This window comes from Oncorhynchus kisutch, linkage group LG4, assembly GCF_002021735.2.
Source record: "Oncorhynchus kisutch isolate 150728-3 linkage group LG4, Okis_V2, whole genome shotgun sequence".
Lineage (NCBI taxonomy): Eukaryota > Metazoa > Chordata > Actinopteri > Salmoniformes > Salmonidae > Oncorhynchus > Oncorhynchus kisutch.
The window spans coordinates 36,436,472-36,461,305 of NC_034177.2; the positions used below are offsets into that span (position 1 = coordinate 36,436,472).

A 24,834-nucleotide genomic window follows, 5' to 3' on the forward strand; every position below is an offset into this window, starting at 1 on the left:
GGCTCTAGCAGGAAAACTCAGAGTAAAGGGGGGTGGTGCAGTAATGAGCAATTTACAATATGTTTACTTCCCATTACTTTTGAGTGGAGCCAAGTGAGAAACCTGTTGACTAGTTTGATATGGAAAATCCAGGCCTGGCTACTGCAATGAGAACTTTCTGGCTGGACTAAACAGAAGAAAACTGGATGACTGAATGGTATAAGTGACTAGCTAAAACAAACCGTGACAATTGGCTTCTGAAGATATCCACCTTTTTAAATGGCATTGCAAGTGAAAAGATACTTTGTCAACAGACATTTTTTCACTAGCAATATTTTGGCTGTAGACACATCTGTTCCCAAGTTTATTCAAGGTGTGGAGTTCGACAGAATATACAGTGCATTCAGAAAGTATTCAGACCCCTTGACTTTTTCCACATTTTGTTATGTTACAGCCTTGTTCTAAAACATTTTTTTTTAAATGTCCCACATCAATCTACACACAAAGCAAAAACAGGTTAGTAGAAATTTTTGGAAATGTATTAAAAAACATAACATTTACATAAGTATTCAGACCCTTTACTCAGTACTTTGTAGCCAGCGATTCCAGCCTGGAGACTTCTTGGATATGACGCTACAAGCTTGGCACACCTGTATTTGGGGAGTTTCTCCCATTCTTCTCTGCAGATCCTACCAAGCTCTGTCAGGTTGGATGGGGAGCGTTGTGAAACCTCTATTTTCAGGTCTCTCAAGAGATGTTAGATCTGGTTCAAGTCCACTCTGGGCCACTTAAGGACATTCAGAGACTTGGTTTTCGTTAAAGATCTCGCTGTACTTTGCTCCGTTCATCTTTCCCTCAATCCTGGCTCGTCTCCCAGTGCCTGCCACTGAAAAACATCCTCACAACATGATACTGCCACCATCATGCTTCACCGTAGGGATGATGCCAGGTTTCCTCCAGACGTGGCACTTGGAATTCAGGCCAAAGAGTTCAATCTTTGTTTCATCAGACCAGATAATCTTGTTTCTCATGGTCAACTGTGGGACCTTATCTAGAAAGGTGTGTGACTTTCCAAATCATGTCCAATCAGTTGAATTTGCCACAGGTGGACTCCAATCAAGTTGTCGAAACATCTCAAGGATGATCAATGGAAACAGGATGCACCTGAGCTCAATTTCGAGTCTCATAACAAAGGGTCTGAATACTTGTAACGGCCATTGGTGGAAGAAGAGGAGGACCAAAGTGCAGCGTGGTAGATGGATTATTTTGAATATGTTATTGGACAATAAACAGGTATGGCTTATTAACCTATACGGTCTGAATAATGATGATCCAAGCTTCTTTGAAAATATATATAAGAATTGATCAACTCTACAAGCAACACTAGACTCTATTATTATGGTGGGAGATTTTAATATGGTCTTAAATACCTCTATGGACCGGAAAGGAAATCACACTACAAACTATCACCCTCAAACGCTTAAGGAAATCATGAATGTCATGGATATATTGAAATTAGTGGATATATGGAGACTTAAATACCCTGAACTAGTGAAATATACATGGCGGAAGCTTAATCAAGCTAGTCGTCTTGACTACTTTCTTATGCCATTCTCTCTGGCACCAAACGTTTTAAGTGTTGATAGGGGACAGAATGTGGTCGGATCATCACATAATTGGCATATATATGACTCTTACGGAATTTCCACATGGGCGAGGATATTGGAAATTTAATCAAAGCCTACTAGATGATAAATTGTTTAGATCTAGGACAGAATAATTTATAACGGACTTTTTCAGACATAACATAGGTACAGCAGATCCCGTTATTGTATGGGACACTTTTAAGTGTGCCTTTAGAGGCCATGCAATTCAGTACTCCTCAATAAAACAAAAGCAATTTAGATCAAAAGAGTCCATATTAACAAAGGAAATTGCAGGACTAACAGTACAGTTAGATAGCAATAAAAATGGTAACATAGAGGCACAGAATAAGTTAGAGGAAAAACAAAAAGAAATGGAGGAACTTATTCAAGAAAGATCCAGTGTAATAGATTATAAAAATAAAGCGAACTGGATGGAATATGGGGAAAAATGCACCAAATTATTTTCAATCTTCAATATAGAAATGCTACCAAAGAAAATGTATTAAAACTTGTTATAAATTATGGAGTCACGCATGATTCACCAAATGATATTTTGAAAGAGGAAGTACAGTACTTTAAGAATATGTTTTCATTTCAGGCTCCTTCATCTCCACTAACTGAAACTAATTGTATGGATTTTTTTCCTAATAATATTGTAAAATTAACATCTGTACAGAAAGACTCATGTGAAGGCCAAATTACACAGGAGGAACTGCTTGATGCAATTGGGGCCTTTAAGGATGGGAAAACTCCAGGGCTGGATGGCATACCAGTGGAAGTATACAAAACGTTATTTGATATACTCAAAGGACCATTATTGGCTTGTTTTAACCACTCCTATATAAATGGTAGATTATCAGACACGCAACAAGAAGGTCTGATATCATTATTACTGAAACAGGAACCAAGTGGTATATATAAAGATCCAGTCTATTAAAACAATTGGAGACTTCTTACACTTCAGTGTTGTGATGCAAAAATCCCAGCAAAATGCTTGGCGCATAGAATTAAAAAAGTATTGTCAGATATTATTCATCCTAATCAGACAGGTTTTTTACATGGACGATACATTGGAGATATTATAAGACAAGTACTGGAAACAATAGAATACTATGAAATATCGGGGACACCAGGCCTGGTGTTCATTGCTGATTTTGAAAAGGCTATTGATAAAGTACGACTGGAGTTTATATATAAATGCCTAGAATATTTCAATTTTGGGGAATCTCTTATAAAATGGGTTAAAGTTATGTATAGTAACCCTAGGTGTAAAATAGTAAATAATGGCTACATCTCAGAAAGTTTTAAACTCTCTAGAGTAAAACAAGGTTGTCCACTATCGGCATATCAATTTATTATTGCCATCGAAATGTTAGCTGTTAAGATTAGATCAAACAATAATATTAAGGGATTAGAAATCCGTGGCTTAAAAACTAAGGTGTCATTGTACGCTGGTGATTCATGTTTTATTTTAAAACCCCAATTAGAGTCTCTCCACGGCCTCATAGAGGATCTTGATACTTTTGCCATTCTCTCTGGATTAAAACCAAATTATGATAAGTGTACTATATTACATATTGGATCACAAAAAAATGCTAATTTTACATTACCATGTAGTTTACCAATAAAATGGTCTGGCGGAGATGTGGACATACAAATCCCAAAAGAAAGAAATTATCTCACTCCAATACATTTTTATAGAAAGTTAGCAAAAATAGATAAGATCTTGCCACCATGAAAAGGAAAATCCCTATCTATTTGTGAAAAAATCACCTTGATTAACTATTTAGTCATATCACAGTTTACCTATTTGCTTATGGTTTTGCCTACACCTAGTGACCTGCTTTTTCAATATACGAACATAAAATATTCAATTTGATTTGGAACGGCAAGCCAGATAAAATTAAAAGGGTCTATTTATATAACAAATATGAATTCGGGGGGCAGAAATGATGAAATATTAAAGCATTAGACCTCTCATGAAAGGCATCAGTCATACATACCCTTTATTCAGATTACACCGGCCCACTTTCGATCGTTTGAAAAGGAAATAATCTCCAAAAGATCTTTATTTTTTAAACAGGCCTTAGAAAGTTGGTTGCAATTTCAGTTTAATCCACCTGAAAAGACAGAACAAATAATACAACAAATATTGTGGTTAAATTCAAATATACTTATTGATTAAAAAAACTGTATTTTTCAAAGATAAAAAAAAAAAGGTATACTTTTTGTGAATGATATCATAAATAGGACTGGTGGAGTTATGTCACACATGCAGCTAACATAGACACATGGAAAGGTCTGCTCTACCCAATTAAATGCAGCATTACCACAAAAATGGAAGAGGCAAGTATAAGGGTAAAAAAGTAAGGCACCTGTATGTCGGCCCTGCATTAAAGAACATAAATGGTTACAGAAAAGTGTGATAAAAAGAAACATATACCAATTTCATTTAAGGACCAAAAACGGACAACTGTGCCATATAAATTGCAAAATAGTTGGGAAGAGATATTCGATGTACCCATTCCATGGCACATGGTTTATGAATTGATACACAAAACATCGCTGGATGCAAAACTTCACATTTTTAAATTTAAATTATTATTCAAAATTCTTGCAACTAAAATAATGTTATATATATATGGGGGATACAATCTTCCCAGTTCTGCAGATTCTGCTGTGAGGAGGCAGAGTCATTAGATCGTTTATTTTGGTATTGTCCATATGTAGCTCATTTTTGGTCACAGGTCCAGGAATGGCTGAAGAATTGCAACATTTGCCTAGAACTAACGCTGCAGAAAGCAATACTGGGTGATTTGAAAAGCCATAGTCAATCAATCAATAATATAATAATTATTTTAGCAAAAATGTTTATTTTTAATTTACAATCTGTAGAAGCTATGACAATAGAAAGGTTCAAGTCGTTTGTGAAGCATCACAGCACAGTTGAAAAATATATGGCAAATAGAAATCTAAAATGGATGATGTTGAGAGATAGATGGGAGAGGTTGAATGGAGCTGAAGGGTGGGACTAATAGCAAGGTAAAACATGTAGAACATACGGGGTCTGTAAAATGTATATAGGTTCAGAACATTTGTGAAATAGCACAGTTACAAATAGATCATGGACATCAGAAATAGAGGAAGGACTAAAAACAAACAAAAAAATAACTATTGTAAAATAGACTGAATGTAAAATGTGTACAAGATGTATAAATTGAAGGTAAAAGCAGAAGTGTTTATTAGTTTACTCCAATTGGGGGATCGGTGGTAGGGTTTGCGGGGAATAATAATAAAGGTATTAAAGGGTTTTCCTCCTCCTCTTCGTCTGAGGAGGAGAAGCGAGAAGGATCGGAGGACCAATGTGCAGCGTGGTAAGTGTCCATGGTTCTTTAATAACAGAAACTCAACATGAACACACAACAAAACAATAAATGTGACAAAACCCGAAAACAGTCCTATCTGTTGCAGAGAACACAGAGACAGGAAACATTCACCCACAAATCCCAACACAAAACAGGCTACCTAAATATGGTTCCCAATCAGAGACAATGACTAACACCTGCCTCAGATTGAGAACCATATCAGGCCAAACATAGAAATAGACAAACTAGACACGCAACATAGAATGCCCACCCAGCTCACGTCCTGACCAACACTAAAACAAGGAAAACACACAAGAACTATGGTAAGAACATGACAGGTATATTCTTTTAAAAAGTATGTATGTCTATATAGGTATGTGTATATGCATGTCTATATATACAGTGCCTTGCGAAAGTATTCGGTCCCCTTGAACTTTGCGACTTTTTGCCACATTTCAGGCTTCAAACATAAAGATATAAAACTGTATTTTTTTGTGAAGAATCAACAACAAGTGGGACACAATCATGAAGTGGAACGACATTTATTGGATATTTCAAACTTTTTTAACAAATCAAAAACTGAAAAATTGGGCGTGCAAAATTATTCAGCCCCTTTACTTTCAGTGCAGCAAACTCTCTCCAGAAGTTCAGTGAGGATCTCTGAATGATCCAATGTTGACCTAAATGACTAATGATGATAAATACAATCCACCTGTGTGTAATCAAGTCTCCGTATAAATGCACCTGCACTGTGATAGTCTCAGAGATCCGTTAAAAGCGCAGAGACCATCATGAAGAACAAGGAACACACCAGGCAGGTCCGAGATACTGTTGTGAAGAAGTTTAAAGCCGGATTTGGATACAAAAAGATTTCCCAAGCTTTAAACATCCCAAGGAGCACTGTGCAAGCGATAATATTGAAATGGAAGGACTATCAGACTACTGCAAATCTACCAAGACCTGGCCGTCCCTCTAAACTTTCAGCTCATACAAGGAGAAGACTGATCAGAGATGCAGCCAAGAGGCCCATGATCACTCTGGATGAACTGCAGAGATCTACAGCTGAGGTGGGAGACTCTGTCCATAGGACAACAATCAGTCGTATATTGCACAAATCTGGCCTTTATGGAAGAGTGGCAAGAAGAAAGCCATTTCTTAAAGATATCCATAAAAAGTGTCGTTTAAAGTTTGCCACAAGCCACCTGGGAGACACACAAAACATGTGGAAGAAGGTGCTCTGGTCAGATGAAACCCAAATTGAACTTTTTGGCAACAATGCTAAACGTTATGTTTGGCGTAAAAGCAACACAGCTCATCACTCTGAACACACCATCCCCACTGTCAAACATGGTAGTGGCAGCATCATGGTTTGGGCCTGCTTTTCTTCAGCAGGGACAGGGAAGATGGTTAAAATTGATGGGAAGATGGATGGAGCCAAATACAGGACCATTCTGGAAGAAAACCTGATGGAGTCTGCAAAAGACCTGAGACTGGGACGGAGATTTGTCTTCCAACAAGACAATGATCCAAAACATAAAGCAAAATCTACAATGGAATGGTTCAAAAATAAACATATCCAGGTGTTAGAATGGCCAAGTCAAAGTCCAGACCTGAATCCAATCGAGAATCTGTGGAAAGAACTGAAAACTGCTGTTCACAAATGCTCTCCATCCAACCTCACTGAGCTCGAGCTGTTTTGCAAGGAGGAATGGGAAAAAATGTCAGTCTCTCGATGTGCAAAACTGATAGACATACCCCAAGCGACTTACAGCTGTAATCGCAGCAAAAAGTGGCGCTACAAAGTATTAACTTAAGGGGGCTGAATAATTTTGCACGCCCAATTTTGAAATTTATTGAAATACATTTATTGAAATATCCAATAAATGTTGTTCCACTTCATGATTGTGTCCCACTTGTTGTTGATTCTTCACAAAAAAATACAGTTTTATATCTTTATGTTTGAAGCCTGAAATGTGGCAAAAGGTCACAAAGTTCAAGGGGGCCGAATACTTTCGCAAGGCACTGTATATGTGTATATGTATGCATGTGTGTATGGATATATATATTTACCCCAAAAATATATGGGGGATTGGAAATGATGCAGACAATTACATTGACGGAACAAATATTATTTCCGCAATATTTAGCTGATCCACCCCTTAAAAAGAATACATTTTTAAAATAGTGAGGCGTGGTACGTGTCCATGTTAATATTTATTTAAACTGAACACAAAACAACATAACAAGAGAATGAACGAAAACGAAACATTTCTGTCTGGTGCAGACACAGAGAGAGAAAACAACTACTCACAAATCATAGTGGGAACACAAGCTACGGTTCTCAAAGCCAACGATTGACAGCTGCCTCTGATTGGGAACCATACCAGGCCAAAAGCATAGAAATGGAAAATATAGAACACAAAACATAGAATGTCCACCCAAACTCACGCCCTGACCAAACTAAAATAGAGACATAAAAAAGGAACTAAGGTCAGGACGTGACAGTACCCTCCCCCAAAGGTGCAGACTCCGGCCGCAAACCTAAACCCACAGGGGAGGGTCTGGGTGGGCATCTGTCCACGGTGGCGGCTCTGGCGCGGGACGTGGACCCCACCCCACCATAGTCATGGCCCACTTAAGTGGCGCCATAGGAGCGGCGACCCTCACCGCAGACCTCGGACTAGGGGCCCTTGCAGCGGGCCCCGAATAGACAGGAGACTCCGGCAGCGGCACCTAAGTCGACCTGCTGGTTCGACTTAGGAGGCGCGCACACCACCCTTCGCTTCCGAGTATATTACTCACTAATGTTCAGTCATGGATAACAAAGTTGATGAGCTTAGAGTCGGTAAAGCCAGCAGGATTCTCAGTACATCGCGCAGACAGGAATAAATATCTCTCCGGGAAGCAGAAGGGCGAAGGGGTTTGTTTAATGATTAACGACTCATGGTGTAATTCTAGAAAACTACCAGAACTCAAGTCCTTTTGTTCACCCGATGTAGAATACCTCACAATTAAATGCCAGCTATATTATCTCCCGAGATAATTATCCTCCATCATCGCCACGGCTGTTTACATCCCACCTCAAGGAGTTACCTCGATGGCCCTCAAAGGACTTCACTGGAATTTATGGAAACCACATATCCTGAGGCTGCATTTATTGTAGCTGAGGATTTCAACGAAGCAAATCTGAGGACCAGGCTACTGAAGTTCTATCAACATATCGACTGTACTACGTGCGCTGCTAAGACTCTCGACCATTGCCATTCAATCTTCCTGAATGCTTACCAGGCCCTCCCCCACCCTTACGGCAAATCTGACCACAACTCCATCTTGCACCTCCCGTCCTATAGGCAGAAACTCAAACAGGAAGGACCCGTGCTTCAAACTATTCAACGCTGGTCTGACCAATCGGAATCCACACTTCAGGATTGTTTTGATATCGTGGACTGGGATATGTTTCGGGTAGCTTGCGAAAATAATCTAGACACACACACGGATACGGTGACTGAGTTTATAAGGTAGTGTATAGGAGATGTAATACCCACTGTAACTATTTAAACCTACCCTAACCAGAAACCGTGGATAGATGGTAGCATTCGCGTGAAACTGAAAGCGCGAACCACTGCATTTAACCATGTCAAGGTGACTGGTAATATGGCAGAATATAAAAAGTGTAGTTATTCACTCCGCATGGCAATCAAACAAGCTAAACGTCAGTATAGAGATAAAGGTGAGTCATAATTCAACGACTCAACGGCTACAGACAATCACTGACTACAAAAGGAAAACCAGCTACGTCGCCGAGACCGACGTCTTGCTTCCGGACAGGCTAAACACATTCTTGCACGCTTTGAGGATAACACAGTGCCGCCGACACAGCCCGCTACCATGGACTGTTGGCTCTCCTTCTCCGTGGCTGACGTGAGTAAAACATGTTAAGCTTTGCAAGGCTGCCGGCCCAGACAGCATTCCTAGCCGCGTCCTCAGAGCATGCGCAGACCAGCTAGCTGGTATGTTTACAGGCATATTCAATCTCTCTCTATCCCTATCCCAGTCTGCTGTCCCCACATGCTTCAAGATGGCCCCCATTGTTCCTGTACCCATGAAGGCAAAGGTTAAATGAGCTTAATGGCTTTTGCCCTATAGCACTCACCTCTGTCATCATGAAGTGCTTTGAGAGACTAGTCAAGAATCATATCTCTACCCTACCTGACACCCTAAACCCACTTCAATTTGCTTACTGCCCCAATAGAGCCACAGATGATGCAAGCGCCATCACTCTGCACACTGCCCTATCCCATCTGGACAAGAGGAATACCTATGTAAGAATGCTGTTTATTGACTATAGCTCAGCATTCAACACCATGGTACCCTCCAAGCTCATCATTAAGCTTGAGGCCCTGGGTCTGAACCCCGCCCTGTGCAACTGGGTCCTGGACTTCCTGATGGTCCGCCCCCAGGTGGTGAAGGTAGGAAACAGCACTCTCCACTCTGCTGATCCTCAATACTGGGGCCCCACAAGAGTGTGTGCTGAGCCCCCTCCTGTACTCCCTGTTCACCCATGACTGCATGGCCAAGCACTCCTCCAACTCAATCATCACGTTTATAAACGACACAACAGTAGTAGGCATGATTATCAACGATGACGAGACAGCCTACACGGAGGCGGTGAGAGCTTGTGATTGTGGTGCCTGGAAAAAAACCTCACTCAACAAAACAAAGATGATGATCGTGGACTTCAGGAAACAGAAGAGGGTGCACCCGACCTCGCCTTCTGAATGATAACAGACTGAATCATTCAGAAGGCGAGGTCAGTACAGGTGCATCAAAGCTGGGACCGAGAGACTGAAAAACAGCTTCTATCTCAAGGCCATCAGACTGTTATACAGTCATCACTAGCACATTAGAGGCTGCTGCCTATAGATATAGACTAGAAATCACTGGCCACTTTAAGCAATGGAGCACAAGTCACTTTAATGTTTACATATTTGGCATTACTCATCTCATATGTATATACTGTATTCTATACTATTCTACGGTATCTCATTCACTTAATTATGTTTACATATCTTGCATTACTCATCTCATATGTATATACTGTATTCTATACTATTCTACTGTATCTTAGTCACTCCGCTCTGACATTGCTCGCCCATATGTATATAGTCTTAATTCATTTCTACTTAGATTTGTGTGTATTGGGTATATGTTGAATAATTTGTTTGATATTACTTGTTAGATATTACTGCACTCTCGGAGCTAGAAGTACAAGCATTTCGCTAATCACTTGTATGTGACCAATAAAAAATTGATTTGATGTGAATTTGTGTAGCAAACCAAGCCCCCAAACCTCATACTCCCATTAGTACATCACATTGAGGTAAACTGTCAATACCACTAAATAAACTCAGCTGACCTCTGCTACATGTGCAGTACAATCATTTAGAGCAGTCTCCCTAGACACTTCTAACCACCTCCCTCCATCTCCACCCACAGGTTCATGATGCTGAGCCTTGAGTTTGACCACTCCTGTCGCTACGACTATGTAGAGGTGCGTGATGGTGACAGCATCAACTCTCGTGTGATTGGTCGGTTCTGTGGGAACGACAGGCCTGCTCCAATCCAGAGCTCCGGCAACTCCCTACATGTCCTGTTTGTGTCCGATGGCTATAAGAACTTTGACGGCTTCTTTGCCATCTTCCAGGAGAGCTCAGGTAGGAACAGTACATGTCTGAGAGGAAATCTATGACTCTAATGGTGACTTAAGTAGATCACTGTGGATTTTGTAGCAAAAGTATGCTAATTCAATATTATTACAATTGTGGTTTAAATGGAAATGAGTTTAGAAAGTTGAAAAAGCTACCTGAATGTTAACTGTTATGATAACTAAGCAGGGCACACCCTTATCAAACTCCTGCCTGGGGATACTTGCTTGGCAGCCTAACAGAGAAACCCCTTATTAATTACCAATTTAACCTGTCACTCAGTTCCTCATTCATACCCAATCACTGTAACACACACTGTAACACAGTACTGCAAGCCAGCTGTACTCATGCCAAAAATACATACTGTAGTAGGCTACGGTACATTTTTAGGGAAGGGTGTTGGAGAGTAGGCATGAATTTTCACACTTTAATACCGTCTTTACATTTTTGGCCATATCCCCAACATAAGCTATCCACTACAAACTTTCGCACCAGTTCAAAGCAATTACTAAGGACACAGCAATGGTTCCTCTCCTGGTCTATATATATTACTGCTGTTATGTAGTCCATTTTATGTGTCTAAGCATCCTTCCTGCTCCGTGTGTTTTCAGCATGCAGCTCCTCCCCCTGTCTCCATGATGGAACCTGTATCCTGGACACGTCCCACTCCTACCACTGTGGCTGTCTGGCTGGCTACACTGGACAGAGGTGTGAGAATGGTGAGTACACTAAACGTTGGGTTAGCCTAGTCACAAAGGTGATGTGACATATGTTACTGATGTACGTCAGATGTAGTACAGTTAAAACAAAGACCACAGACAACAAGCATGCAGAGTATCTATGTTGGACTTCTCCCCTGACCATATCCTCAGAGTCCCATAAGTGCTAACAACAGCGAGTGAGTCACCATCACAAGGGCTCTGTGGTGTGGAGAGCTTCCAGACCAGCTGCCTTCCCTACTGGTCATCTGGCCCAGGCCAATCAGCTGCTTGTAAAAACTGTCACGTGTCGACAGATGGACCATAAACCGCTATAACCACTTGACGGAATTAGAACTTCATGAAATTACAGCTCACGATCTGAGTTTATATAAACGTCTTGGAGAGAAAGAGGGACTGAGAGAGAATGACGAGAGAGAGGGAGAGACAGTGAGGATGAGAGACAGATAATGATAGATATTGGCAGACAGAGAATGAGTAAGCAAGGCTAAACTTAGCTAGGCTTCCCTATGGCCATCTGTATCTGGGGCAGTCACCTGGCTGCCACCCACACAATGCCAGACAGCCCCCTACCTCATCCTAATAGAGGTCAGGGCCCTCTAACAGGGCCCTCTATTTCTGGAGCTCCTTCTGTTCACATCTCCACCACAACCCTGCTTCTTTATGGGTGTCTGGACACAGGCCTGGGTTTCCATACCCACCACCACACCACTACCCTTTCCTCCCCCCGGACCCAGAGAAAACAGGTTGGCCAAGAACCCTATTCATTTTTTCAGGTGGTTTTATTTTCAGGGCTACAGTTGAGTCTATAAAACTAATGGTGAAACAAACCTGCCTCTATAATCTAAGCCAGCTTTTCCGTTGGATGAGAGGCGCTCATAAAACGCATGGGAGAATTGGAGGGAAGGAATTCCGTCCACGTTGTTCAGCTGGTATTCCCATGAGGAGAGCTGGCCTGCTCGTTTCTGAGGTAGATTTAGGATAACACTAATGTGGTATATGTTGTGGAAACACGTGTACATTACTCCCAGTTTATCCCAGAGGCAGTTAGTTAGACAAAAAAACTGAAATGGTGGATTTGGCAGCAGCTGCACTTCGGGTCTGCAATAAGTTACCTATCATTAAACAGTATTCCAAACAACCTTCTTCAGGATAACATGCTTTCAAGACTCTTTCTTGACTCTCTGTATATTTCCGATGATGCAACAGTCTATATAGTAGTTTCTGAGGCGTTGACAGGAGTTAGTGGGTGATTAATGGGGCTTCATTAATCATAACATCCTCTGTTAGCATTCCTTAATAATGGCTATGACTCATCCCAGTAGAGACAGCCCAGTAGAAGATTGACTATACTGGGGTAGACAGACAGACACTGTGATGGGAGGACAGGGGTGTGGGCAAACACAGAGGATATGATAGACTCTCATTTTAGATCACAACGCTGTCCGACCACGGCCAGAGAGGGGGAGAGAGGCTGATCCTATGACACAGTATGGTCCCAAGAGGGGATATCAAATCAAAATCAAACAAATCAAATTTTATTGGTCTCATGCACATATTTAGTAGATGTTATTGCGAGTGTAGCGAAATGCTTGTATATCCACCATTACAAAGTGATATGATGCACATAATAACATCCCTACATATACACACCCCATGTTCACGTGTGTGTATGGGGGGGGGGGGGTGTACATGTGTTTGTGCAGATATGTTTGTGCTTGGTACTTTGCTTTGTTCCTGGCCAGAGAGAGGGGAACCGATAGTGAATTACAAATTGACGTGTTCTATTTGTGTCAATCAAGTTCTCTGTTTCAAAGTCAATCATTGTCTTTATTTTTTTTAACCTTTATTTAACTAGGCAAGTCAGTTAATAGCAAATTCCTATTTACAATGACAGCCTATTAAAAAGACAAAAGGGCTCCTGCTGGGACGGGGGCTGGGATTAAAAATTAAAATTAAATAAAAATATATTAGACAAAACACACATCACGACAAGAGAGAGACAACACAACACTACATAAAGAGAGACCTAAGACAACAACATAGCATGGCAGCAACACATGACATCACAGCATGGTAGCAACACAACATGACAGCAGCACAAAACAGGGTACAGACATTATTGGGCACAGAAAACAGTACAAAGGGCAGCAATAATAACGCAAAGGAGCCACAATTGTCTGAACAATTACACCCACTATTCCATTCCACACTACCAACCCAAGCCCTACGCTACCAACCCAAGCCCTACGCTACCAACCCAAGCCCTACGCTACCAACCCACATCATAAAAACACTTTACTGCTGTGGAAACTAAAGCTTCTTTTTACGAGGACTTTTCTATTTATTCCTCTGTATGTCGCCTTGTGAGCTGTTCAGACTTTTCCAGGCCTGCTGAAATGACCTATTAATAAGGCGGTACGATGTGGAGGCTGTATTTATAAACTTCTAGCTAGTCAAAGAGGTAATTCTGAGGAGGAAGAAATGGTTTGTAAATAATGAACTGGGTTCTGAGAGCCCTTAGGCTGTAGGTGGCTATTCAGAAAGAGTTGTGGTTATACCAGACAACACAATGCTAATACTGTATCACACAGCAGTGAACACACTGAAGTGGTGTTTATGGATGGCAGAAGATTGGTGACATTATAGTGATCAGAAGACAAAACACAATGTGCTCAGAAAGCATGAGAAGGGTTGTGTGTAATTGTGTATGTGTGTGTATGGGTTTGTGTGTATCCCTCTAGTTGTAGGTTGTCGGAGGCCCCCGGTACCTGTCCATGGCACCACAGAGGGGGTATTCCATAACTCAGGGGCACAAGTCATATTCAGCTGTGACCCTGGGTTCGAGCTGAGGGGGGTCCGCACAGCCGTATGCCTCCGGGATGGCACCTGGAGCACCCCTGCCCCCCAGTGTGGTAAGAGGCCCATGAGAGAGAGGGGCACAGAGAGAGTGAGGCAAAGCATAATGTATGCTGAGTGTAAAAAACATTAGGAACACCTGCTGTTTCCATGACATAGACTGACCAGGTGAATCCAGATGAAAGCTATAATCTCTTATTGATGTCACTTGTTAAATCCACTTCAATCAGTGTAGATGAAGGGGAGGAGACAGGTTAAAGAAGGATTTTTAAGCATTGAGACCATTGAAACTTGTATCGTGTCTGTGTGCCATTCAGAGTGTGAATGGGCTCGACAAAATATTTAAGTGCCTTTGAATGGTGTATGGTAGTAGGTGCCAGGCGCAACAAATTGACTGGGTCAAGAAATTGCAATGCTGCTGGGGTTTTCACACTCAACAGTTTCCCGTGTGTATCAAGAATGGTCCACCACCCAAAGGACATCCAGCTAACTTGACACAACTATGGGAAGAATTGGAGTCAACATGAGCCAGAATCCCTGTGGAACACTTTTGATACCTTGTAGAGTTGATGGCCCGCTGATCTGAGGCTGGGGGAAGAAGGGGTCCAAGTCAATATAGGAAGGTGTTCCTAATGTTTGGTACAGTCAGTGTATATTGGTGTGCTTTGTGAAAAATCAAACCTGACTGACCTTAGTGACATTAATGCTGTAGTTTTTTTTTATACAATAACATTTGAGACATATTAACACTAAAGCAATAGTGTCTGACCACCTCAATCCCATCTCACTGAGCCTACATGACCTCTCTGTTCCTCTGCAGTGCCCATGGTGAAGTTCTGTGCCATCCCAGCCAAGCCCATCCATGGAGACCACTTCAAGGTGTACGGTCCCAATGACGTCATCCTTGCCCTGCAGTATCTGTGCTACCAGCCCTACAAGCTGAGCGGAACCCACCAGAGAACCTGTCTTCCCAACAACACCTGGAGCGGAACACCTCCCACCTGTGGCAAAGGTTAGGGTCAGAGCATGGCATGACAGGATTCAGAGTTTGGAGACAGTGGGAACAGGTTTTGACAGACATCAATAGTTGACCTATTATTATTGTAAATTAATGACTATGTACTAGGTGACCAAGCCTGCGTGAAATTGACAATATTTCACGAGTAAAATGTGTACAACCATTCAGAATCGTCAGTCAACTGTATAACAACACTTATTTACAGCCATTTAAACCCTGTAATTCACTTTGTATTCTATTCTTGTTCTTACAGTGAATAACACACTTGCTGAATCAGGCAAAGATACAGAAAAGAACAAAGACACTGTTGCAGAGAAAGACAAAGACACTGACACAGACACACATAAAGACATTGAAAAACCCAAAGACAAAGAGATAGACAATACTACGGGTATCAAGGAGGACGTGGCTGGTAAAGAGCCAGACACAGGCCTGAGGAACACGACAGTGGACATTAGAGATGGTAAAGAGAAAAACATAGACATTACTCGGGTGAATATCCCAGAAGGAAGCAAGGATAAAACGAGTGACAAAGAAAAAGAAACAGGGCTAGAGAAACCTACTGGAGGTAGCAAGGATAAAGTGGACAGTAAAGAAACGGATGACATGTTAAACACAGTGGAGGGAGACAGAGAAAATGACTTGGGGAAAACCACCGAGGACACAGATGGCAGTCCAGATACGGGGGGAGACACAGACGTGCTGCAGGAGATAGGCAAGACTACAGAGATTCCTGAGATAGTGGTGGTGGTGGAAGATAAAGGACAGGAGAAGAAAGAGGAGAAGAAAGAGCAACCGGGAGATACAAGCAGTGGTCCAAACATAGTTGATCCTAACGACTTAAAACCACGGGGAGACACATTTGCCATAGATTACACTGAGATAAAACCACGGGGAGACACATTTGCCATAGATTACACTGTTACGGACGTGTTTGGCACCAATGACATAGAGCAGGGTCTGAATACAACAGTGTCTAAAGACGTTGTGAAGAGTATTATTCCAACTAGAAGTAACAACACACAGTTCACCCCATATTCATCAGGAGGTCAGGAAACCAAAATGCCTGTGGGAAAACCACGCAAAGACATAGGATCGACTAAAGACATGGGATCAACTCAAGATTCAAGAGGAGCCAAAGACACAGCGGCAAGTACAAGCAAACCTGAAGAGGAAAATGCAGGAAAAGATTCAGAAAAGCCAACTAAAGAGTCTGAGGATGAGAAGAGAGAGAACCAAATCATCAACGGTAAGACATCTTAAGTGTGTGTTGTAAAATACACTGCATCATTAAAACAGATATTATAATGACTCTCAACATCTTAGGTTTTATTTCACACTCTCTCACTCCCTTTCCATCTTTCTCACACCTTTCCACCTTCTGCTCTCACCACCTGCCCTCTTTCCCCTCTATCTTCCTTTACTCCCTCCTTCCAGAGAAGAGCTGTCCTCCTCTCCCGCAGCTCTACCATGGGTACCAGCAGGTGGTGCCAGGGATGGTGCCAGAGACGGTGGAGTTCTTCTGTAACCACTCATACGCTCTTAGTGGTGACGCCCGACGTTCCTGCCAGCCTGGCAGCTCCTGGGGGGGCGTTCAACCTCTTTGTGTGAGAGGTATGCACTGGAATGTGTGTATTTGTGTGTGATTGTGGGCAAGCGTGTGTGCATGCGTGTGCCTCTTCTTTGTGATTATCATCTAGGAATACGCTGTTGCACCTGAAAGTTAGGCGCTACTTTTAGCAGCCTCTAATCAACCCAACATTGAGAATGAGAGCAGCTCCCTGCCTGACAGTAGGTATTAATGGGAACCCTGTGTGTGTTTTTCTGCAGCCTGCAGAGAGCCCAAGGTCTCCGAGCTGGTCAGACAGAGAGTTCTGCCTCCACAGGCTCCATTCAGGTATGTCGATTTACATTAACATATGTTACATAGCAGACAAAAATTTGCAGAAGATATAGTCTACATAAATACGACAGACAAAAGCATTCTCCAACACTACAGATATCTGCTTTACCTTAGAGATCATCATATCTAAAAACCACAAACATGTGCATAATCACATATCAACATCACACACACACCATAAGAGGATATTATGTATGATCCTCATTAATGCACACAGCATAAGAGAATATTATGTATGATCCTCATTAATGCACACAGCATAAGAGAATATTATGTATGATCCTCATTAATGCACACAGCATAAGAGGATATTATGTATGATCCTCATTAATGCACACACCATAAGAGGATATTATGTATGATCCTCATTAATGCACACAGCATAGCAGAAGACATCTATCTTTTAATGACAGAGGCACTTTACCATGTGAAGCCCACATCAAAGTTTGCCATTTAAAAACCTAAAGGACTCTACTTATACACACTGCTAGCCTCTTAAAGAACATTATAAACTGGGTAGGTCGAGCCCTGAATGCTGATAGGCTGAATGCCGTGGGATATCATACCACGGGAAAGCCGAAACATTTATTTGTACTGTTCTAATTATGTTTGTAACTAGTTCAAGGCACAAGCAATAAGGCACCTCGGGGGTTTGTGGTATATATTTTTTTATTTCACCTTTATTTAACCAGGTAGGCCAATATACCACGGCTAAGGGCTATATCCAGGCACTCCGTGTTGCACCTCCTTGGGCCTTATTGCTTAATTATACACTAGTTGTTTCTGTAAAGGCATCTCCACTGACCCCTCTCCTCTCTCCCTCTCAGGTATACCCCTGTGCATAAGCTCTACTCCTCCTCTGGGTTCAGGAGGCTCTTCCAGTCCGCCGGTCCCACCAAAGGTCCTCCAGTGCTATCCCAGCTGCCCCAGGGCTTCCACCACCTCTACACTCACGTAACGTACGAGTGTGCCTCTCCCTTCTATCACCACTCAGGCAGTGCACGCCGCACCTGCCTCAAGACTGGCAAGTGGAGCGGGCGTCATGTCTCCTGCTCGCCAGGTGAGGACAGCAGAGCCACATTACTTCATATAAAGAAAGGTTGTTCTTGCCACTTAGGCAAGAATGACACGTTCAAACCACACCCAGACACTAAACAATCAAGGAAATTGGGCTGAAAAAGTAATATTCCAGGTTGGGTATGATATGGAATTATTTTTTCATAAATTACGATATCAAGTGTTGTTGTATCACTCTGGAAAGTATGATGTTTATTATCTTCCTTCCCTTTCTTTTATCTTATCCTCCCTGGCCACACTTTCCTGTTCTCTACCCTTGTCTCCCCATCCTTTTCTTTTCCCAGTATGTGGGAAGCACCACACCTTTGACCCTCAGAGCCCAGCCGAGTCCCACTGGCCCTGGCTAGCCGCCATCTACCGACGCTCCACCAACATAGCAGGGACCAAGCTAGACAAGAAGGCCAGCCTGGACAAGACACTAAATATGGGGCCTGGAGCTGTACCAGAAGCAGGGGCTGGGTCCCAGGGGCAGGACGATGCCTCAGGCTGGCAGCTGGTGTGTAGCGGGGCCCTGGTGAACCAGCGGAGTGTGGTGGTGGCAGCCCACTGTGTGACTGAGCTGGGGAAGATGTACCCTCTTGATGCAGCCAAGGTCAAGGTGGTGATGGGAAAACACTACCGCAGTGACCTCCGGGAGACCAAGGGCCTGCAGCATCTTAGGGTAAGAGAGTGGTTGGATAGGGCTGAGGTGGTTGGGGGGTGGGGGGTGGGGAGTAGGGAGTGAGATAGGGTTTGGAGAGGGCTAACTGGGTTGGTGGTGGGGGTGGCAAGTAAGGAATGAAAGGGGTTTAAACTATATAGGCTAGGGAGACCACCTGTACTCAGTTAGTCACACACTGCACTAATCACACTGAAATACAACTATGGTGTACAGTTCATCACACATGAGGTACTACATTTACCAGCCTTATGGGATCTATATAATACCAATTGCTGGGTTGCAGGGGTTTTAAACCTGTGTCCAATTATAATGCATCATTTTACAAACATGACATCATGTGTACCACATCTAGCCATACAGCCCCATGTCTGTTTATGTTCAGTCATTGAATAGGTTCCACTTTGACTGTAAGGAAACACCAATGTGGTTGTGATACATGACTTGTCGATTTATGGTACATACTGCACTTTATAAAGGACAGTCAATTAATGTATGAGCATATGAGTGAGGAGTGTGAGTTGCCAGGTAACAAGCCCAGCTAACATCGTCCCTCAGAGAGCCAAGCTGTCACCCTGCCGTTACGTTTGGCACAGTCTCTCTCTTCTTTCTACAGCTTTTCTTTTTGTAACACCTCCTTTCTCCCCCTATTCTTTCTCGAAACATCCCTACTCTCTCTCTGATCATTCCCTCTTCATTCTGACCATCCCTTGTCTCACTGACCATACCTCCTTTCTTGTTTCTTACTCTGACCAGTTTATGTTATCTGTCTACCTTGTGATCATGTATTTTATGTCTCTCTAAACATCCCGCCTCTTCTCCTCCAGGTGGCCTCTATCTCTGTCCACCACAACTACGACCCCCTGGTCTTGGACTCAGACTTGGCCGTGATCAAGCTGCTGGACAAGGCTCGTATCGGGGAGAAGGTCCTGCCCCTCTGTCTGCCTGACACCCAGGGGGAAGAGGCGATCTCCAGAAAGGGGCTGGTGATGGGCTGGGCCCCCCTGCCGGACCCCCGGATTGGGGAAGAGGAGAGGGCCAGGGTGGGTGTGCAGCACCTAGCTGACGTGGTGCCCTGCGAGCAGCAGTATGCCCGTAATGGTGTGCCTGTGAGCGTTACAGACAACATGCTCTGCGGCCGCCAGCGACCCGACTATGGCCCATCTAACATCTGTCCTGCGGACACAGGGGGTATCCTGATCCTTCCCGCTCAGACAGGCTCCACCCAGGACCCCTCTCTTGCCTCTCCAGGGGGGTGGGACATGTCCAAAGGGGAGTGGCGGCTGCTGGGGTTGGTGAGTTTCGGGTATGACCAGGGAGAGTGTGACCCAGACCTGTTTACTGTGTACACACATGTGGCTAACTTCAAAGACTGGATAGAGAGCCATATGAAGTGAGATCACCAGGATGTGACCCACCCTGTATCTCTCTTTTCCTCCCTCCAACCAACTACACCTGCTTTTTTTGCCAATCTCTCTCTTCATCATTATTCCCCGTTCCTTTTATTTGCCAATGTCTTCTCCATTCTGCCTTTCCCTCCTTTCTTCTCCCACTGTCCCTCTTCTTGTCAAACAAAGGCAGGGAGTGTGATCAGTAAAGAGCAGAGCAACACTGGACTGCACAGGGCGGTGCACTGATGTTAGGGTGCCCTAACACAGCCTGATCAGGTAGACCCTCCACTCAACACAGTACTTCAGTGTTCAGGCTTTACCTTCAACCTGGTGCTACAGACTTGAAAACGACTTGAAAACCAGTTCCCTCTGGCCTCTGGGAAAACCTGGTTTTCATTGTGTTCTTTGATATGTATATATATATATATATATATATATATATATAATGTAATGTATTATTATTATTATGGCTCTGCACATGGCTCAAGTGATGTACATATTGTATAGAAGGACAGCAAAGCCATGTTTTTAATTAACGATATGTGGGTGTGTGTGAAGACACAGTGGTCTGATTGGAGTTGATCACGGAGAGTGGATCTGTGAGCTTTAATCCAGTATTAATTCAAGGAGACCCATATGATTGTAATAAATAGAGATGAAAGAGAGAACCTGGCGCTTGCTATGCAAATCAGCCAGCCGTTCAGCCAGGGCCAATTCTCCAGCGAAAGCCTATGAATTAATCCAGGTCAAATATACACAATGAAAGGCTTCAATCGAACAGCAGCAACCTGATATTTTTTTTAGAACAGCTCCCTCTTACATGCCTACCCAGCTAATAAAGTATGTATAATGAAGTTAATCACTTAAGTGTTGACCCCTCTGCTAGTATCTAAAGAGAAAATGAGGGAAGTAATTGATGGAGAAACATTTATCCACAGGGTGGATGCATCAAAACATCCATTTCTATGGAGGGATGCTCACGGCCAGAGTGACTGAGGATCCACACACACCAAAGTTATGCTCACTTCACTTCCTCTATTACCCGTGTACTTACAATAGATGTACAAAAACAACTACAGAATAAGCTCACAAGTCCAGCACACATGTTGTATGCTCATCTATCATGACTACGTTCATGATTGATTCTGTAATATATATTTTCATATAATGGGACACAATAAACACATAGATATAGAAATCTCCTGGATCATTAAAACGGACATTTACCCAATCACGATTAACCGCACATTTCACTATAGAAACTAGAAAATACAGTGCCTTGCGAAAGTATTCGGCCCCCTTGAACTTTGCGACCTTTTGCCACATTTCAGGCTTCAAACATAAAGATATAAAACTGTATTTTTTTGTGAAGAATCAACAACAAGTGGGACACAATCATGAAGTGGAACGACATTTATTGGATATTTCAAACTTTTTTAACAAATCAAAAACTGAAAAATTGGGCGTGCAAAATTATTCAGCCCCCTTAAGTTAATACTTTGTAGCGCCACCATTTGCTGCGATTACAGCTGTAAGTCGCTTGGGGTATGTCTCTATCAGTTTTGCACATCGAGAGACTGAAATTTTTTCCCATTCCTCCTTGCAAAACAGCTCGAGCTCAGTGAGGTTGGATGGAGAGCATTTGTGAACAGCAGTTTTCAGTTCTTTCCACAGATTCTCGATTGGATTCAGGTCTGGACTTTGACTTGGCCATTCTAACACCTGGATATTTTTATTTTTGAACCATTCCATTGTAGATTTTGCTTTATGTTTTGGATCATTGTCTTGTTGGAAGACAAATCTCTGTCCCAGTCTCAGGTCTTTTGCAGACTCCATCAGGTTTTCTTCCAGAATGGTCCTGTATTTGGCTCCATCCATCTTCCCATCAATTTTAACCATCAGGGAAGTCCCTGCTGAAGAAAAGCAGGCCCAAACCATGATGCTGCCACCACCATGTTTGACAGTGGGGGTGGTGTGTTCAGGGTGATGAGCTGTGTTGCTTTTACGCCAAACATAACGTTTTGCATTGTTGCCAAAAAGTTCAATTTTGGTTTCATCTGACCAGAGCACCTTCTTCCACATGTTTGGTGTGTCTCCCAGGTGGCTTGTGGCAAACTTTAAACGACACTTTTTATGGATATCTTTAAGAAATGGCTTTCTTCTTGCCACTCTTCCATAAAGGCCAGATTTGTGCAATATACGACTGACTGTTGTCGTATGGACAGAGTCTCCCACCTCAGCTGTAGATCTCTGCAGTTCATCCAGAGTGATCATGGGCCTCTTGGCTGCATCTCTGATCAGTCTTCTCCTTGTATGAGCTGAAAGTTTAGAGGGACGGCCAGGTCTTGGTAGATTTGCAGTGGTCTGATACTCCTTCCATTTCAATATTATCGCTTGCACAGTGCTCCTTGGGATGTTTAAAGCTTGGGAAATCATTTTGTATCCAAATCCGGCTTTAAACTTCTTCACAACAGTATCTCGGACCTGCCTGGTGTGTTCCTTGTTCTTCATGATGCTCTCTGCGCTTTTAACGGACCTCTGAGACTATCACAGTGCAGGTGCATTTATACGGAGACTTGATTACACACAGGTGGATTGTATTTATCATCATTAGTCATTTAGGTCAACATTGGATCATTCAGAGATCCTCACTGAACTTCTGGAGAGAGTTTGCTGCACTGAAAGTAAAGGGGCTGAATAATTTTGCACGCCCAATTTTTCAGTTTTTGATTTGTTAAAAGAGTTTGAAATATCCAATAAATGTCGTTCCACTTCATGATTGTGTCCCACTTGTTGTTGATTCTTCACAAAAAAATACAGTTTTATATCTTTATGTTTGAAGCCTGAAATGTGGCAAAAGGTCGCAATGTTCAAGGGGGCCGAATACTTTCGCAAGGCACTGTATATGTTCCAACTTACATCCAAAATGTCACCTTATTCCCTACATAGTGCACTACTTTTGAGCAGAGCCCATTGTGATCTGCTCATAATTAATACACTCTAGGAATTGAGTGCCATTTAGTATTCACATGTGGAGAGCTTTCCTCCTCCTGAAAACAAAGGAGCTGTCGCACTGTAATAACTGATGAACCATGAGATGTTGAGTGAGTGACTCCTCAGTCTAGTCGTCTATAGGAGGACCAGCCATAGCCACATCAGACCGAGTCCACAGCCTCCTAGGTGGGCGGAGGTATCAAGCCTGTCTGGAAAGATACACACATAGATCAAAGCACACACCAAGGGAAATAATGTGTGTCCATTGTTCTCTGTATTACATATACCTTACCCGACCCTGCCCTTTCTCTCACACACTCTCTGTCTCACTCTCTTGCACACACACACACACACACACACACACACACACACACACACACACACACACACACACACACACACACACACACACACACACACACACACACACACACACACACACACACACACACACACACACACACACACACACACACACACACACACACACACACACAGTCTGAAGATGTACTTCTATCATGTTGGGAGAGCTGCTGTGTCTGTGGTTGGTTGATAGGCATGAGTCATGAGTTATGAGTCATGAGGATTCTGGGAATGATAATAAGCTAGTGTTACTGGTGATACTTAGGCTGGGATGCCATCAGTATCATAGCCCTTCAAAGCTTAGGAAAAGTAATCCATCGCTGCATAGTTTTAGAACACCTACTCATTCAAGAGTTTTTCTTTATTTTTACTATTTTCTACAATGTAGAATAATAGTGAAAACCTCAAAACTATGACATAGCACATATGGAATCATGTAGTAACCAACAAAGTGTTAAACAAATCCAAATATATTTTATATTTGAGATTCTTAAAATAGCCACTCTTTGCCTTGATGACAGCTTTGCAAACTCTTGACATTCTCTCATCCAGATTCATGACGTAGTCACCTGGAATGCATTTCAATTAACAGGTGTGCCTTGTTAAATGTTCATTTGTGGAATTTATTTCCTTCTTTGAGCCAATCAGTTGTGTTGTGACAAGGTGTGTGTGAGCAGTCCAAGAGCAGCTCAAATAAGCAAAGAGAAACGACAGTCCATCGTTACGTTAAGACATGAAGGTCAGTCATTAAGGAACATTTCAAGAACTTGGAAAGTTTCTTCAAGTGCCGTCGCAAAAACCATCAAGCTCTATGATGAAACTGGCTCTCATGAGGACCGCAACAGAAAAGGAAGACCCAGAGTTACCTCTGCTGCAGAGGATAAGTTCATTAGAATTACCAGGCTCAGAAATGACCAGGCCAAATAAATGCTTCACAGAGTTCAAGTACAGACACATCTCAACATCAACTGTTCAGAGGAGACTGTGTGAATCGGGCCTTCATGTTCAAATTGCTGCAAAGAAATCACTACTAAAGGACACTAATAAGAAGAAGAGACTTGCTTGGGCCAAGAAACATGAGCAATGGACATTAGACCGGTGGAAATTTGTCCTAAGGTCTGGAGTCCAGATTTGAGATTTTTGGTTCCAACCGCCGT

The 24,834-nt window shown here is 42.6% G+C and overlaps 1 protein-coding gene across 1 annotated transcript in view; it reads left to right on the top strand.

Moving 5' to 3' along the window:
* Nucleotides 1–21,518, top strand: part of LOC109889488 (inactive serine protease PAMR1) — a 58,993-nt gene extending 37,475 nt beyond the window's left edge. Inside the window, exons 5-14 of the mRNA XM_020480936.2 lie at nucleotides 10,487–10,704; nucleotides 11,307–11,414; nucleotides 14,159–14,329; nucleotides 15,094–15,285; nucleotides 15,545–16,540; nucleotides 16,729–16,905; nucleotides 17,122–17,188; nucleotides 18,022–18,254; nucleotides 18,556–18,932; nucleotides 19,757–21,518. Coding sequence (XP_020336525.2) covers nucleotides 10,487–10,704; nucleotides 11,307–11,414; nucleotides 14,159–14,329; nucleotides 15,094–15,285; nucleotides 15,545–16,540; nucleotides 16,729–16,905; nucleotides 17,122–17,188; nucleotides 18,022–18,254; nucleotides 18,556–18,932; nucleotides 19,757–20,326 — 3,109 coding nt within the window. The 3' untranslated portion in view covers nucleotides 20,327–21,518. The remainder of the gene's footprint in view (nucleotides 1–10,486; nucleotides 10,705–11,306; nucleotides 11,415–14,158; nucleotides 14,330–15,093; nucleotides 15,286–15,544; nucleotides 16,541–16,728; nucleotides 16,906–17,121; nucleotides 17,189–18,021; nucleotides 18,255–18,555; nucleotides 18,933–19,756) is intronic.
* Nucleotides 21,519–24,834: the final 3,316 nt, after the last annotated feature.